General features: G+C 45.6%; 1 protein-coding gene across 1 annotated transcript in view; it reads left to right on the forward strand.

Moving 5' to 3' along the window:
* Positions 1-14,081: 14,081 nt before the first annotated feature.
* Positions 14,082-18,495, forward strand: part of KCNMA1 (potassium calcium-activated channel subfamily M alpha 1) — a 731,255-nt gene continuing 726,841 nt past the window's right edge. Inside the window, exon 1 of the mRNA XM_073686045.1 lies at positions 14,082-15,327. Coding sequence (XP_073542146.1) covers positions 15,091-15,327 — 237 coding nt within the window. The 5' untranslated portion in view covers positions 14,082-15,090. The remainder of the gene's footprint in view (positions 15,328-18,495) is intronic.

The raw sequence follows: 18,495 nt of genomic DNA on the forward strand, positions 1-18,495 counted from the left end.
AAGTCGTGTGAAGCTTTATATTGTGTGGAACATAAATTATGATGGTGCTTATTCCTCTTGGTCTTTATGTCCAATAATTTAAGTTCTCTCTTCATCGTTTCTTGGAAACTTTCCATACTGCAAAGCGTAAAAAAAAAGGATTTTTTGTCCTGAATAAAGTAGCATTAGAAATGTTCGTTGTAAGCAACTCAGATGTATCCTGTAAATCTTGTAATTGAAGAATAGACATTTGTCCATTAAATGTTTGACAACGAAATTCATTAGCAATGGGAGTCTCATAAAAATAAGTGTTGTCTTCTGTGGAAGTTAAAAAGTGTTTTTTAATAGTAGGATTACACATAAAGCGATTAATGTCCAAAATAGTAGAAAACAAATTAAAGTCTTTATCCGGTACAAAATTCAAGCCCAGAGCCAGAACTTCATTCTGCTCCTTGGTCAACACATGCCGTGATAAGTTCAAAACATTTGAGAACTGACATTGTATCATAGAGTCCCCTGGCGGCGGGTAATCATGCCTGTTTGATTTGGCATGTTTCCGTCCTCCGCGCCTTTTGCGTGTTTTAACTGATTGCGGTTTTTAGATTTACGATAAAAGTGAGATTATCTGAAGAATTTGTATCAGTGACATTGCCATCTGTGGATGTAATTTGGACACCACCTGCCCCATTCATAAACTTGCTGCTGGGCATAATCATTAGAATCCCTCTGACATTTTGTCTTCTTACATATCATAATAGCATCTTCCAATTTGGACACTAATTGTTGTATTCGTGAGATGAAATCTTAATAATCAGTATAATTTTTATACTGTTCAAGACTAATCTTAGTATTCTCAATATCTCGTTGTAATTCAATTAATTTCATTTCTTCCTGTTTAACAATGAGTTGCATTAAATTCATTGAATAGCTAGTAAGAATCTGATTCCAATCAGTGACAAAACTTTCAGAAAAAATAGTAGTGGAGATTTTCTTGATTCGGAGGCCCCTTGGTATAATTTCTTTATATAAATAATTTTGCAGCGTAGTATGGTCCCACCAGACCTTAGTTTTATTTAACATAAGTTTCTCTAGTTTTTTTAAAAGTTCATTCATATCTGTGGGATCCATAATAGTATTAACCCTCCGTCACATACAATAGGCCTGACAGGCACATCTCTTTTACTTTCATTTCTCCTTCCTCACCAGATTGTGAGGAAATCCCCTCCCTCCAGGTAGTCTCCTGTCTCTAGCAGCTCTGTGAAACCTCATACCACAGTTGGATTGCAGAGCTTCAGGAGGACAGATATAACTGCGCTAATCTCTCTGGCTCATTGTATGTGAACACGTCACACTCAATAAGGTTGGTATTTTATGTTTTTATTCATCACAATTGTTTATTTAGCTTGTTTTATGAATGTATAGCACAAAGTGTGAGGATATTTCATAGAAATAAGGCAGATTAAAAAAGAAAGTGTGCTGCACAGGCATATACAGTAGTTCCCTAACACATATTCTTTCTCTTGCTTCAGATTATCTGCTGAAATGGAGAGGAAAATGTACAATTTATCAAAAAACCTTGATGTTGAGGAAGTAACAAACATGCTGTTAGATGATGCAGACCCCACACTGAATGAGGATTTAGGAGAGGAAAGTGAGATTGATTCTCATGATGAGGTGGAAGTATGTGAAGTGGATTCTGAAACAGAGCAAGATGGTGACAGTGATGAGGATGAAGATGTAGAATCTTATTATATGGGAAAAGATAAAAAAAAACAATGGAACAAGAAGCCACTCCAGAAAAAACGTAGGGAACCTCAAAAATTTATTACTCACCTTCCTGCAGTTATAGGAACTGCAAGTAATGCAAAAACTGCAGTTGAATGCTGGAATAGTTTATTCACAGATGACATTCTGGACTCTATTGTCACATATACCAACCAATATATAGACATTATAAAGGACAAGTTCATCTGCAACAGAACCATCAAGGCCACAGATGAAATAGAACTGCGTGCTTTTTTTGGATTATTATACCTTGCAGGAGCTTATAGGGCAAATAGACAAAGTTTGGAGGAACTTTGGATGGAGTTGAAAAATTTGGCCTTGTTATGTCCATAAACAGATTCAAGCTTCTAAATCGTTGCCTTCGGTTTAACGACAGAACTACCCGAACTGAACGAAAAACACATGACCGACTTGCTCCAATTCGTGATATATTCCAAAAATTTGTTGAAAACTGTAAAAAAAGCTATTGCCCTGGGGAGAATCTCACTATTGACGAAATGCTCCCTGGTTTTCGTGGTAAATGTGCCTTTCGTCAATATATTCCATCAAAGCCTAACAAATATGGAATAAAAATGTATGCCCTTGTTGATGCCAGTAAGACCTACACTTACAACCTGGAAGTTTATGCAGGAAAACAACCAGAAGGTCCTTACTGTGTCAGCAACAAACCCAGTGATGTTGTAAAAAGACTGGCTGAGCCCTTATTTGGATCGGGTCGCAATATAACAGCTGACAATTGGTTTTCAAATTGTGATCTGATTGATTATCTGAAAATGCAGAAGCTTTCATATGTCGGAACTGTAAGAAAAAATAAAAAAGAATTGCCTACACAGTTTGTAAGTGTTAAAGGGAGACAACAGTACAGCAGTATGTTTGCATTCCATAATGGAAAGATTTTGGTTTCCTATGTCCCCAGCAAAAAAAAAGGTGCTTCTTCTATTAACACTTCATGATGATGATGCCATCAATCCTGGGACTGAGGCACAAAAAAAACGGAGATAATTACATTTTATAATGCAACCAAAGGGGGTGTTGATACAGCTGATCAGATGTGGTCAACTTTCAACATCAGCAGAAACACCAAACGCTGGCCAATGGTCATATTTTTTGCTATGTTGAATTTGGGTGGTATAAATTCACAAGTCATTTACCTTGAAAACAAGCTTGAACCACTCCATAGACGATTCTATCTGAAAAAATTGGCCCATGAACTAGTGCTTGCAGAGCTACGCAGGAGAAGTATGAAAACAATCGGTATCCCCTCTCACCTTCAAGTTCAGCTCAAAAGATTCCGCCCAGAAGATGATAGTGAAAATTCACCACCTGCACCACCTCCCAAAAGAAGGAGAGGCACCACCTGCACCACGGAAAGCGGAATCAGAAGGCTTTCTAATTATGAATGTCACAAATGTCATAATGCAATCTGCCTGACACATGCAAAAATGATGTGTAATTCTTGCTCTTTGCTCTGCAAGTGTAATTTTTCTGGGGAAACTTCAGGATCTAATTCTGATTGAATATGTGTTTAATAGTACTTACGGTACCTTAAAATTAAGTTTGTTTCCATAAATTTTCTTTGTAGAGTTTTTTGACAGAGTCGAACTGGGGACTATTTGGCGGGAGTTTTGAAATGTTTGTATTTCAGAGTTATTAGTTTTATGTTAAGTAAATGTTTTCTTTTGCACCTGATTATGTGTAGTCTCTTTTATTACATCCCTATGAAGGTCACTGATCACTTTTAGAGCACTGAAATTGCAAACATTAGATATTATAGGTATTTTTCTAGCCTGCGCCTGACAGTCACATTGTATGTGAACTCGTTAGAACCGATATTGTATGTGACGGAGGGTTAATATTGCAGGAAAAAACACTCTCAGGTTTACGCTGTCTCTCAGGGAGAGAGCACGCAATCCTGATGAAAAAATAAGACCTCCGTCTCCAAGAATTCTCTCGTGCCATTCCAGTTTTCTGTAATGCCCAAAATGCGTACAACGCGATGGTCACGGTAAAGGCAGCGGAACATAAAGTCAGCCATGTGTGTTAGGCTGTCAACAGCCAAGACTTCCCTATTCTCACCAAGAGGACGACTGTCCATGTTATCTTCCTCCGCATCCTCATTATCACCCAATTTGCGTTGAGATGAGATGAGGCTGGGCTGAGTAGAATCACCCTGTATAGTTCCTTGCTCCTTCTGCAATGCCTCCCCTTTAGTTGTGAGCAGCGAGCGTTTTAGTGGACAGAGAATCTGGATGGTGACGCTAAAAATGGCCTCATCATGAATAATTTACTCATTGTCTAGGAGACCGACCACTGCTGCTGTCTACCTTCTGAACATTGTGTTGAAGCTTGATTGACCCAGGGCTCACAATCCTCTGTGTCGGGAGGACGCGTTCCGTCCCAGGGTCCCACTGGGTCGCGGATTCCACAATATTAACCCAGTGGAATGCATCAGGGAGATGTACCATCCCTGGCCACATTCACTTGTCCACGTGTTTGTGGTTAGGCGATCCTTCCCACTTTCACTGGTGAGGGCATGAGTAATGTTCTGGGACCCGTGCTTGTGTGAGGCGGGGATGACACCGGGAGAAATAGTGGTGGCTGAGGACCTAGTACAGAGCCCGGGCCGCCGCCATGAGGTTGTGGAAAGCTTCCGCCTCCTCGAGCTTAAAATGCAACATTTCAAATGCAAGCAGTCCATAAATGTGGCAGTTTAGCCTTGCAGCCTGTGGGTGGCTGGCTGGCTGTATACTTGTGCTTGCATTCCAAGTAATAGAAAGCTAAGGAGATGGATGGCCTCATCAGGAATAATTTGCTCGTTGTCTAGGAGACCGACCACTGCTGCTGTCTACCTTCTGAACATTGTGTTGAAGCTTGATTGACCCAGGGCCCACAATCCTCTGCGTCGGGAGGACGTGTTCCGTCCCAGGGTCTCACTGGGTCCTGGCTTCCACAATACTAACCCAGTGGAATGCGTCAGTGAGATGTACCATGCCTGGCCACATTCACTTGTCCACGTGTTTGTGGTTAGGCGGTCCTTCCCACTAAGTGCACTGGAGAGGGCACGGGTGATGTTCTGGGACCCGTGCTTGTGTAATGCGGAGAGGACACCGGGAAAAATAGTGCCGGCTGGGGACCGATTACGGAGCCACGGCTGCCGTCATGAGGTTGTGGAAAGCTTCCGCCTCCTTGAGCCTAAAAGGCTACATTTCAAGTGCAAGCAGTCCAGAAATGTGGCAGTTTAGTATTGCGGCCTGTGGGTGGGTGAGTGGCTGGCTGCATACTTGCGCTTGCATTCCAAGGACTGGGGTAGGGAAAACTGAAAGCTACGCTGAGACAAGGACATGGATTGTGATGGTTGCAAGTCTACAATGACAGGTGCAGGGTGGGAGGCATCTTCGTATGCGCCATGGACAGGGGATTGGCGTGCACGCACAACAGCGGAAGAGGCAGTGGTGTCACCCGCAGACACTGTTTCTGGATCTTGACGTTCGGCCCAGCTAGTCGGGTGCTTTGCTGTCATGTGCCTGAGCATGCTGGTGGTGGTCAGGCTGGTAGTTTTGGTGCTCTTGCTGATGCTGTTCTGGCAGATGTTGCAAATGGCCTTTTTGTGGTTATCTAAACAGTCTTGAAAAAAGAACCAGACTCGGGAAGACCTAACAGCTGAACTGGCAACTTCCATTGTGTTGGTGTTCCGGGGATCAGTTGCCCGCCTTGTGTCTGTAGCCACCACACTGCTTGTTCCTGCCTGTTGTGGTGCTATGCCTCCCTTCCCCTGTGTGCTGCTGTCCTCACTCTGCATGTCCCCTTGCCAGGTTGAGTCAGTGACTTCATCGTCCACCGCTTCGTCTTCCACTTCCGCACCCTGGTTCTCCTCCTCACTTTCTGTCCATTGTGTCTCATCATTATCAACCTCTTGCGACAGTAATTGCACTTTCCCACCGTCACCTTCGGGTGACCATGGCTGCTCAAATCGCTACATGCGATCTTCCGTTGCCCTGCTTGAACCTGGCTGGGCAAGAGGCCTGAATCTATCAATATAAAAATGAACAGCTCTTGAGGTAACCCTGGACTCCAATCTCTCCTTCAAACCACATATCCAAGCTCTTTCCACTTCCAATCGGACAGAGCGAGAGGTCAGAATCTATAAATGGAAAGATGAACAAAACAGCTCTTCGGAGTGTCCAAGCGTGGGATCAGTTGTCTCAGGGCATTCGGAATGGTGGGAGTAAGGAGGATCAGGGTGAGGAAGATGCCGACTACAAGTAAAAAAATATCCCGGATCCGCACATTCCTCAACTACGAATCTACAAAAACACTAGTGCATGCCCTCATCATCTCCCATCTCGACGACTGCAACCTCCTGCTCTGTGGCCTCCTTTCTAACACTCTCACATTCCTCCGATCTATCCTAAACTCTGTTGCCCGACTAATCCACCTGTCCCCTCGCTATTCCCTGGCCTCTCCCCTCTGTCAATCCCTTCACTGGCACCCCATTGCCCAGAGACTCCAGTTCAAAACCCTAACCTTGGCATGCAAAGCCATCCACAACCTGTCTCCTCCATACATCTGTGACCTAGCCTCCCAGTACTTACCTGCACGCAACTTCCGATCCTCACAAGATCTCCTTCTCTAATTCCCTCTTATCTCCTCCTCCCATAATCGCATACAAGATTTGTCCCGTGCATCCCCCCCTTATCTGGCACTCTCTACCCCAACATTTCTGACTCTCGCCTACTGTTGAAACCTTCAAAAGGCACCTGAAAATCTACCTCTTCTGACAAGCGTACAACCTGCAGTAACCCTCGCTCCACCATACCGCTGCACGACCAGCTCTTTCCTCACCTACTGTATCCTCACCCATCCCTTGTAGACTGTAAGCCCTCGCGGGCAGAGTCCTCTCCTCTCCTGTACCAGTCACTGTCACATTTTTGTTCAAGATTATTGTAATTGTTTTGTATACCCCTTTTTCACATGTAAAGCGCCATGGAATAAATGGCGCTAATATAATAATAATAATGTGGTCCAGACTCACGGCTACTGACACTGGACCATGTGGAAGACAGGGAGGTGGTGATGGCAAACTGACTGGAAGCATTATCTCTCCGCTATCCAACCAACAACCTTTTCACACTGCTCCGGCTTCAATAGCGGTGTTCTGCGGCCCGCTAGACAAGAAGGTAGTTCAACATAATGTGGGTGTTTGTTGTGCTCCCTCAACAGGCACAGCTTCATCTTGCCCATGGCCTCGGCCTTTGCGTGTATGTAGCACCCTGAGGATTCGGCTGCTACAGGGGTATTGCACCTCAACCCAGAGGTGTGATATTCCACTCCCGGGTAAGGATGGAGCGTGGAACTGAGCTCGGTAGGCTGCATGCACTACACACATCCCATTTCCGAGGAACAGGCCGACGGTACTCCCACTTAGAAATGTGCAGGTACGACCGAGTCTGTTCCTGGCTGGAGTGGGAGGGGGGGTGGTACATCCCAAGTAGTGTAGGGGCAGATAGGGGGAGCAGCCTGGGTAAAGATAGGAGCTCATTGGGTGCTGGTCACCTGAGCTCACACATAGAGGGTGTATATAAGGTGGGCACCATCAAAGATCAGGGTCAGTCTTTGCAGAGCAGTTAGTCTGTCAGAGTCAGAGGAAGAGGAGCAGAGAAGCCCTAGAGAGAGAGAGAGAGGAGAAAGAAGGAAAGACCCAGAGAGGGGACAAAGAGAGGACTCTGAGAGCCCAAATTCAAGCTACGGGTGAAGAGTCGGCATCAGGGTACCGGAACCCAAGCTGGTGGGGGCAAAAACACACCCTAGCCAGAGACCGGAGGCCGTGGGCAGCGTCTGCCACGGCCACCCACCACATCCACCCCGAAGGCATACCACGTGGAGGGTCAGGGAACCCAAGGCCAAGGGTGTCCCAACAGAAGGCCCGAGGGAGCTGGACCTAGGTGGATCACTAGTGGGGACGGCCAGAGGAAAGGACAGAAGGAGAGCTCAGGGTCACGCTCCGGACTTGCTTGGGGGTTGGCTGAATCCAGGACCTGGTGGACGCAGCACGGCTCGGGTGGTCACTTGAAGCTGGAGTGACCGGAACATCAGCAGTGAGTAAATACCCTAAACTGCACAACCCGACTCTGTCTTCATTTAACATCCATGCTGCACCACCACAACCCCCATCCTCTGCACCTGACCCCCTGAGGCTATACCCCACCCGTTGGGGGTTATACCACCAAAAGCTGCACCAACACCATCAGCCTCAGCGGACCCTGCTGCAGCGGCGGCCATAGTGACCGCAATACAACGGGTGGCGTAGTCGACATTAAGAACTTATTAACATCTGTAGGACTGCCACATACAACTGAGTTTGACACCCTGGGCACGGACCGGGTCACAGCCACTAGGAAGACTACAACTCCCATCTGATCCGGCTCCGGATATTCCCCTAAAGAATATGGCCCAGGGGGCGCGTCAACTTTGGCGTAGTCGGCAGGATTACGTGCCCGCAACACCCGGGTACTGCGTGCCTGAAGAAAAGTGCAAGTTTACCTCAAAAAGAAGTCTCCTGCCGGTTCCGGAGGGTCCCCGCCATCGGACCCCATCACCAGTCGATTCCAGTCGGTTGTCCGCCATTAACAGCGTTTTCCCGCCATCTGCAGAGTTTCCCGCCACTGGGAAGCGATTCCCGCCATTTCCAAAGGTTTCCCGCCTTGGAAGAGCGGACGCCATTATGGGCGTGCCAGAGGATGGCAAGAGGCCACCTCCCATCGTGGGCCAGGACCGAAAATGGCGCCAAAAGTGGAAACCGCCCCCACCAACAGAGACTGTGATGCTAGAGGTGTCTGTCAGCGTGAAAGAACTGCCCCTGGAGCTGACAATCACCAAGTGGCCCCGGGACCGCCCTCGAAGTGGGAGGAGACGAAAGGAGAGAACAAAGATGGGTGTCGCCTGGAGCAGTCTAGAGCGAGCGCACCCGGAGGCAAGAAGCCGGGAGAAGAATATCGGAGGAGCTTACCCGGAGATGGCGAGAAAGCAGAGCAGCACCGGCCCGTTGGCCAGGAGCCTGCTAGAAACAGAGGAAGGAGAGCAGAGCAGCACCGACCCGTTGGTCAGGAGCCTGCTGGAAACAACGACCCCACTAGGACTAGTGGAGGTCCTAGCACAGCTCCCCCGAGACCGGGAGTGTGCGCAGACCGCTCTGGAGGGCCTCGCAAGGAGGATGGCCCGGGTGCAGCGAGAGACGTTGGCGCAGTGGAGCCGTGAGATGGCCCAGCAGACCGAGACCTGTCAGCGGAGCACGCCACCCGAGACGAGGAGACAGACCGCCTCTGAGGATGGCGCAGGAGGAATGAAGGCCGGAGACGGCGCCGAGAAGGGAGCCGAACGAGTGGAGGCAGGTAAAGGGGACGTCTATACCCCAAACCGGGAAACCGCGAACCTGCCCCAGCTCCCCGTCGCAGAGCCCAAAGTCTATCCTGCCGTGCCCGTCGCTGCAACGTCACCGCCGCAGACTAGGCCTCAAACGGGAGCCGCGACCCCTGTGACGTCACACGCCTCGACCCCGGGCGTGACCAAGCAGGAAGTACCACCAGCCTGGTCGCAAGGCCTAGTACCCCCGGGCGCCGCAATACCAACGGCGCCCCCTACCTCCGCGGAGCCCCCGGCCTGGTCGCAGGGCCAAGTAGCACAGGGCGCCGCCGTCCTTACGGTGCCCTTTACCTTCCAGATACCCCAGGCCTGGCCGCAAGGCCCGGGCAACCCGGGCGCTAACACCACCGCGCCCATAAGACCAAGAGTGCCGCATCTGGGAGAGGACCTGTACGCCCAGCATACGTGCCCGGATGGGCAGCCATTTATATGGCCACCGGAGTTCCACCATCCCCGACTCCGGAGAGAGAGACCCCTGGATGAACCCCTGATCCCGGCTCCAAAGCCCGTAAAGAGGATCTCGCCCCCGCTAGCAGAAGCGCAGTTCGAGTGGGACCCCACCGGAGAAGATCTCATGGGGTTCACTCAAGAGACTCGGGCAGCTGCAGCGGAGCGTGCTGAGTGCTGCCGCCAACAGCTCGAGGACTTTGAGAGGGAGCGGAGAGAGAGGCGGGTCCGGGAACAGCAAGCTCAAGTAAGGAGCGCGGAGCAGAAGAGCCGGGCCAGGAGAGACCCCCGTGCAGCGCATAGTCCCCGCACCACCGGGACTGTGATAAAGTTTAACATGCAGCATGGGTGGGGCTTCATCCGAGACCACCGCACCCTAGGCGACGTCTTCGTGACCAGGAGAGACGTTGAGTCCCACCTACCGGAGGGACACAGAGGTCGTGACCTTTACATCGGGGACGAGGTCACCTTCACCCGGCACAAGTGTGCCAAAGGACCCTACGCCCTCCATGTGCATCGTCTGACGGAGGAAGAGCTGCGGTGTGAGGAGGAAGAACAAGAGGACCCGGACGGGTCTGAAACTAGAGCCAAAGGTAACAATAAAGAAAGAGCAGGAGGACGCCGTCGTTAAGTACAGCGAAGCAGGAGCTGTATATAGTTGCCCGTCGGGGCACCATAAACTGAAACTGTTGCTGTTGCTAAAAATAGTCCCCGTTGGGACCAGCATGTGTGAACTGTTACCCGTTTAACCCCTAAATCCCACTGACCGAGGACTGAGAGCGGTCATTCCTCCCCAATACCTGGCCGAGGACTGAGAGCGGCCATATCCCTGTAAATAGTTGCGCGTCCTAAAGCGCCCCCTACCGGTTTTATAGGAAAACCAGTTTTCTAGAGAGACTGTCGCACTTTACCCGGTCACACGTTGCACAGTGACCGGAGGAGGAGCCAGAGGCGACGAGAATGTTTTAGCTGCTAATATATATTGTTTTATTATGTTTATGTTTATGAAAAAAAAAAAATGTATGTTTGTGGATGTTATGTCTTACAGCCCGAGGACGTGCTGTGATTTACCAGGGGGGAATGTAGCACCCTGAGGATTCGGCTGCTACAGGGGTATTGCACCTCAACCCAGAGGTGTGATATTCCACTCCCGGGTAAGGATGGAGCGTGGAACTGAGCTCGGTAGGCTGCATGCACTACACACATCCCATTTCCGAGGAACAGGCCGACGGTACTCCCACTTAGAAATGTGCAGGTACGACCGAGTCTGTTCCTGGCTGGAGTGGGAGGGGGGGTGGTACATCCCAAGTAGTGTAGGGGCAGATAGGGGGAGCAGCCTGGGTAAAGATAGGAGCTCATTGGGTGCTGGTCACCTGAGCTCACACATAGAGGGTGTATATAAGGTGGGCACCATCAAAGATCAGGGTCAGTCTTTGCAGAGCAGTCAGTCTGTCAGAGTCAGAGGAAGAGGAGCAGAGAAGCCCTAGAGAGAGAGAGAGAGGAGAAAGAAGGAAAGACCCAGAGAGGGGACAAAGAGAGGACTCTGAGAGCCCAAATTCAAGCTACGGGTGAAGAGTCGGCATCAGGGTACCGGAACCCAAGCTGGTGGGGGCAAAAACACACCCTAGCCAGAGACCGGAGGCCGTGGGCAGCGTCTGCCACGGCCACCCACCACATCCACCCCGAAGGCATACCACGTGGAGGGTCAGGGAACCCAAGGCCAAGGGTGTCCCAACAGAAGGCCCGAGGGAGCTGAACCTAGGTGGATCACTAGTGGGGACGGCCAGAGGAAAGGACAGAAGGAGAGCTCAGGGTCACGCTCCGGACTTGCTTGGGGGTTGGCTGAATCCAGGACCTGGTGGACGCAGCATGGCTCGGGTGGTCACTTGAAGCTGGAGTGACCGGAACATCAGCAGTGAGTAAATACCCTAAACTGCACAACCCGACTCTGTCTTCATTTAACATCCATGCTGCACCACCACAACCCCCATCCTCTGCACCTGACCCCCTGAGGCTATACCCCACCCGTTGGGGGTTATACCACCAAAAGCTGCACCAACACCATCAGCCTCAGCGGACCCTGCTGCAGCGGCGGCCATAGTGACCGCAATACAACGGGTGGCGTAGTCAACATTAAGAACTTATTAACATCTGTAGGACTGCCACATACAACTGAGTTTGACACCCTGGGCACGGACCGGGTCACAGCCACTCGGAAGACTACAACTCCCATCTGATCCGGCTCCGGATATTCCCCTAAAGAATATGGCCCAGGGGGCGCGTCATGTACCATCACCATTACATCCACTTCCCGGTCCATTGCCACGAGCCTTGCCCATTTTAAATGGAGTTTAATATTTGTCACGTTGCCAAAAATGTCTGTATTATTACCACAGTAGTATAGGATCACGTCTGATGACCACAGTTTTAGGCAGTGACCTGGGAGTCAGAGATGCTTCCAGGGGTCTTCCACAAGCTGTTCCTGTATGGATTCCACTGTGTCCACATTGCTCCTGGATCGTTGGGAGCAGTTCCTCTTGGAGAATGTTTAAATCCTATTCTTTATTTATGGTACCGCTCTAAAGCAAAATGACCCATCTCCATAGATGAAAAGCCACAGCACATGAATAGTCCCAGGATGCTTTACTGTTGGCATGACACAGGATTCGTAGTAGCACTCACTTTCTCTTCCCCGGAAAATCTCTTCTTTAGGATGTTTCAAACAATATGTAGGGGCTTCGTCAAAGAAGATAACCTTGCAGGAAGTACAGGGATTGGACTACAAAGGACTGGGATAAAGTTATTTTCTTTGATGGTGCCTCTTTCTGATTGTTTCGATCATGTGGCAGAATAATTGTTTTTCAGAAGTCAGGGACAAGAAGGGACAACACTGTAAATATTGAGACTTTGCATAAACTTGATGTATTTATTAATAAAAGTGTAAAAACTTATTAAATGTTCGTAAATGTACTTCAGTAACCATAGAAACACCTGACTAAAAGATTGAAAAACACTAAAGCAAATTTTAAGAAAATCAAAATTTGTGTCAGTCTCAACATTTTTGGCCATGACTGTACACACAATTATAAGCCAAGATGATAAAACATGTTGAATAAAACACACAATTACAGTATATAACGTTTATTGTGCATATAACAATATTAAAATAACATAAACATACTTTCAAGTTAAGGAACTCTAAAAATGTACAACAATATCAAAATATGTATATATGTTAACACTTTTTAATTTATTTATTTTTGAATGGAGAAAAGAGATAGATTTAAGCCTTTATTTTTCTTTTTTTTATGAGTTTTAAAACTTCTTTAACATCTTTTTTACTTCTTAGTTTTTAGGAGACTTGAACCTGTGATTGTTTTGTATACTGCAGTATTGAAGTCTTGCAGTATATACTTTAATTGACATTCTCTAAGATACGATTAAGATGGGAGTCATGGAGGAGAAATGGGGGAATGGGAGCTGGTACACGAGCACACCAGAAAGCAGGCCATTTAAAGAGGACCAAATTTTTCATGTTCAACTCCACATGCAATATGATAGCGGCTGCAGAATGGAACAAAACTTTTTTTTTAAGCAGTATCCCCCACCCCAGTGCAAACTATCTGATAACACTCACTTGGACAAAGTTAACTCATTAGGTGCCAATGCCTCTGCAATGAAATGGCGAAATGAGAAAAAAAAAAAGAAAAAGCATTCATTATTACATTTTATGTCCAGTTCAGCATTACATTAAATGGAATTACATGGAAAAGTATGTATTTATTTTACTTACGTATATAGCACTAATTCCACAGCTCTTTACAGATATCACCACCAATGTCCCCATTGGGGCTCATAGTCTAAATTCCCTATCAGAATTGTCTTTGGAGTGTGGGAGGAAAGCAGAGGAAACCCACCCAAACACAGGGAGAACATACAAACTCCTTGCAGATGTTGTCCTTGGTGGGATTGGAACCCAAGACCCCAGCACCGCAAAGCACTGAGCCAGCATGCTGCCCATTTTCAACACATTTAACGTAACTAAAAATGTTATTCACACAATAACTTTCTGAGGCTATTTCACCTATACATGTGACTGTGCCCCCAGATGAGATATGTTGCTCGCTTCTTCAAAGCATGTTTTGATGTTTTGATTACTGTACAATCAATAATTACATATTTCCTTGTGTCAATAAAGGCATGGAATAAAGGAAATCAGTAATGCATTGAGTACATTACATTACCACATGAATGTCAGAAAATTAATGATTACTGCATCAGTGTTGATCCACATTTCTGCTATGTGTCCAAGACGGTATCTCTAGTCCATGGTACCTCAATTCATACATGGTCCAATGTGGTGCCAGGTATTGTCATATGTGCAATGTTGAATTATGAAGACACTAACCTGTGGAGACTCCTCCTTGCTACCTGTAAGCCTGCCCTTCTTCCATCTTTTTCTCCCTTACAACTGATTTTACAGGGTATCCTCCCATCTGTCTATGCTTAGAAAAGGGATATGAGAGAAGCAACAGCACTGGTGGAGGAGGAGGAGGGGGAAACAAGTGATCAGCTGGGAGGATTACAGCCCTGAACACTCATAGGAGAAAGAGGAAAAGGGAAGGTAGGAGGGGTGAATAACCAACATGCTGGCAGTGTGTAGAGAAGGACACAGAGAACGAAAAAAAGAGAACACCACAATCTGTAATGAGTCCAGACGGGTGAAAGGAAGGGTTGAAGACATCTTGGCGATCTAAATACATCTTATTGATCTAAAAACCTCAGCAGCTGAGAATCTCCTTCATTGCATGCTGTTCCTATGGCTTTCCACAGTGAAGCTGCAAAAGAGCCGGGAGCCAGCGCTCACAGTGAGGAGGATTGCCTATGAATAAAAATTAACAGCAGCTGCCCTACTTACATCGAAAAGACAGCTAAAACAGGTGCGAAGAAAATGTTTCGCTTTTAATCTAATCTAATAGATATACACTCCCCAAATGCAAAACAATGAGTGTCTGCCATAGATATCCCTGGCTGCATCGCTTGGTATTCCATCTCTGTGCCATGCTCATTCTTATATAAGGAAAACAAGGATCATCCGCATACACAACCACACAGCACGGAAAAATGAAGGACCGGCTTGGATCTGCTCATGCTTTTTATTGATGGAAGAACTATGACAGCTCGATACAAGGTGTTGGGGTAGCCTTGCTCTTGAAGATAACTCTATTTTATCGGATTGCAAAGCAAAAGGATTGAAAGACTGCCCTTAGTTTATGCAGAAGAGGCTGTCAGAGAAGGCCCCATCATTTATTTGACCTGGCCCTTCCCTGTGCAATATGGCAAGTGCAGGAATTTGGGGGCTGAGACATATGTGGCTCTCAGGGTTTCCTGGGTCCTTCAGTTAACGTTGGCAAGTGGCAACAAATCCCAAAGAAAAATTTGAGTAGCATTGGCTTAACCATGAGTGCTATCAACAACAATCTGCAGCTAGACTCTGTCTTTTCACCCAAAAGCAACCCTGCTCTCATTATTCCAGTCACTGTGGAGGTGCCATGTGACAGTCGGGGACAGCGCATGTGGTGGGCATTCCTGGCCTCTTCAATGGTGACATTTTTTGGGGGCCTCTTCATTATTTTGGTATGGAGGACCCTTACATATCTTTGGACTGTCTGCTGCCACTGTGGGGGCAAGAAAAAGGTAATTATATTTTGCATGTGAACCTAAATGTGTACTTGGGAATATTTTGTTTTCAGCATTTTACTGTATATTGGGCATGCATTATGAATTAAACTGGTATTGGTTAGCAGAATGTTATACTCTATTCCAATGTATAACCTATTGGAAGGCTGAGATTGCTTAGGACATTAACTATAATCATATTAACTTGAGTTAAACGTTTATCTGAAGTATTTGGCTCTTTAGTAATTACTAAATGTCATTGACTTGAAGGATTAGCTCTTCTACTGTTTTGGCTTTAATATTTAAATGATATCTAGTTATTTTACAGAATCTATGACAGAAATGCTGCTTAAAGACACCTTTGACATGGTACAAAATGTTTGTTTTTTTACATATGTTAGTGCAATATTTTTTTTAACTAAGAGTAATCACTAAGTTTTTTAGAAAATGTCTAAGAAGGGGAAAGGAAAAGTGTCAGCAGGGGCAGGGGCTCTGATGGGTTGGTATCAGTAAAATTGGCAGCTTGATAAGGGACTAACAGACATCGCAAAAATGGTAGAACATTTTAAATGAAGACTGGAAAATTGCTTAATTTTACATTTACTGAAAACATTTTCTTGAAAATGAGCAATAAAAACCAACATTCTTTGTGAAGGCATACATATCATTTAAATAATGTGACATCCCTTTGCATTATTGTCACATTTATTAAACACAACTTAAAATAGAATAAAGTGTTTCATCTTTACACCAATTCCAATTCGTAGAACTAGTTCTTATGGGTAAAGTAAGAGCAATGATGTATATTTTATCACATTGGTTACATGCATAATAAATTATACTTATGCCAAGAATGTGTTTTTTGTGTTTTTGTTGTATTTTTATTCTTTTTTTTAATATATTTTTGAAAAATAAGACCTAACATGATCTAGTATTATCATAGGGCATCTAAGTACTTTTAGAGACTACGACAAAATAAACTCTTGTATAGTAAAAACATCAAAGATGAGCTTTCCCCAAACTCTGCTGTTAATAAGCTCATCTATACTTTCTGTAAAGACCACATAAACTCAATCCTCAAGCCTGCACAGCCATGTAAATAACTTTTTCTATAACTTTCCCCCTTTTTTTTATGTGTTGTTGACATATTAGTGGCCACTAGCGAACATACTCGGTTAAGGGGTTAACCGAGCAGGCTCGAGTCCTAACAGAGCATCTTCGGCGTGCTCGCAAAATATGTTCGCGTAGCCGTGGCTGCATGATTTGCGGCTGTCAAACAGAGACAAACAGAGACATGCAGGGATTGCCTGACAAACAGGCAATCCCTGCATGTGTTGTATCTGTCTAACAGCCGCGAGACATGCAGCAGGGGCAACGAGAACATGTTTTTCGAGCACGCCGAAGATACTCTGTTAGGACTCGAGCGTGCTCGGTTAACCCCTTATCTGAACATGTTCGCGCATCACTAGTGGCCAGTCTTCTTATGTTAACCTACATTATTATTATAATAATTTTATGGGAGGTTGCTTATTTTTTTTTACAAAAAATGAAATGATAATGAACCAGACTAGAAATAAAGCTGTATCTTTACAGGTTTATTTTAATACATATTTTGTATAAAAGAATCTGAGCATGGTCATGAATAAAAGCTTATTCAGGCATGTATTATGACTCGTAGATTGTGAGCCCTCGCAGGCAGGGACCTCGCTCCGCCTGTACCAGTCGCTGTCACATTGTGTTCAAGATTATTGTAATTGTTCTTGTATTATACCCCTTTTCACATGTAAAGCGCCATGGAATAAATGGCGCTATAATAATAAATAATATTAATAATAACTTTATTATATTTGAGACAACTGACAGGATTCCCCAGTTGGTGCATATGAAAATCAAAGATATATGAATGAAGGGCCTAATTCTTAGAAATGAATATTTATTTATTTTGCCAGCATTTAGTGTAGTATAGCTAGGGTAGATGCCTACAATGAGAAAAGAAACAAAAGGGTCCCCTACTATACCTTAACCAGGATGTCATGGATGAGCTGATCAGAGAAGGTCCGGATGGAGGAATATCTTGTATGTGGCCACATATTACCCCTTACAATATTGTTGTATTACACGGAACCCCACAGATTTGTAATGTAAAATAATGCCACTCTTTTGTTATAGTAATTGTAACAATAATTGGCCATATTTTACAGATTAATGAGAAACAATAAACAAATTATTAGCTTTGTTCTTTGTAGATTCCTGATCTTATAACACCACAGTCAGGGATGATTGCCATGCTGCAAATAACCAACATGTTATGTTCCATGTAAATCCGTGTGAAAATAACAGGGAGTCCACACACAGTTGAGCCGTATGAAGTGCATGTATGTGAAAAGTGGTAAACATGGCTTTCAGCACATTACAGAGGTATTGATGCACAAAGAAAGACACTTTGAGATGTTACCACATTTAGAAATGCTTTCTAAAAAGTACTATTATTTCTGGTCCTGTTTCAGAACTGATAAATTTACATTACCACACAATTGGGTATGTCCCTACAAACTATGAAATAGTCCAAACCTTGGAAGGGGGCAAACCCTCCCAAGAAGAATAATAGGGGAATAGCACAATATAGAAGTCTAAGAAAAGATAATCCAGCATGGCATTACCTGCAATTTACAAGTATTTACAAAACTTGAGATATCAGGATTGGTAGCAAGTTCTCTTTGAGGGGGTTTTCCCATGGAAGACATTTATCACTTATTCACGGCCTAGGGGAAAAATATATGATCTGAAGGGATCCCTTTCCTGAGACCCCCATTGATCACTAGAATGGGGGGTTTCGATCAGCCAATGTTTCTTACGGCAATAGGACCACAGTGCTCAGCTATCCAGTCTCACAGGCATGAACAGAGTGGCATTGGTCATGCACAACCCGGAACAATGGGTTATAAAACGCCCTTTTCTGTGATCAAGTTGTAGGACCTCTAGTGGTCAGACATTTATCATCTATTGCCTTTAATTCCTCACCTTCATAAACTAATGTTCATCTCTTTAATGGTGGTATAGTGTGATGAATAATGTGACTTAACATGGCTTTAATTACTTGAACTTCAGGCATCATGTGACCCTCACTTGTCTGCAGAGTTTGGGCTTTTAACTTCAAATGATGACTATATCTCAGCAAACTAAGAT

Source organism: Phyllobates terribilis, unplaced genomic scaffold, assembly GCF_046119375.1.
Source record: "Phyllobates terribilis strain yellow unplaced genomic scaffold, ASM4611937v1 Scaffold_5__5_contigs__length_657084704, whole genome shotgun sequence".
In the NCBI taxonomy this organism is placed as follows: Eukaryota; Metazoa; Chordata; class Amphibia; order Anura; family Dendrobatidae; genus Phyllobates; species Phyllobates terribilis.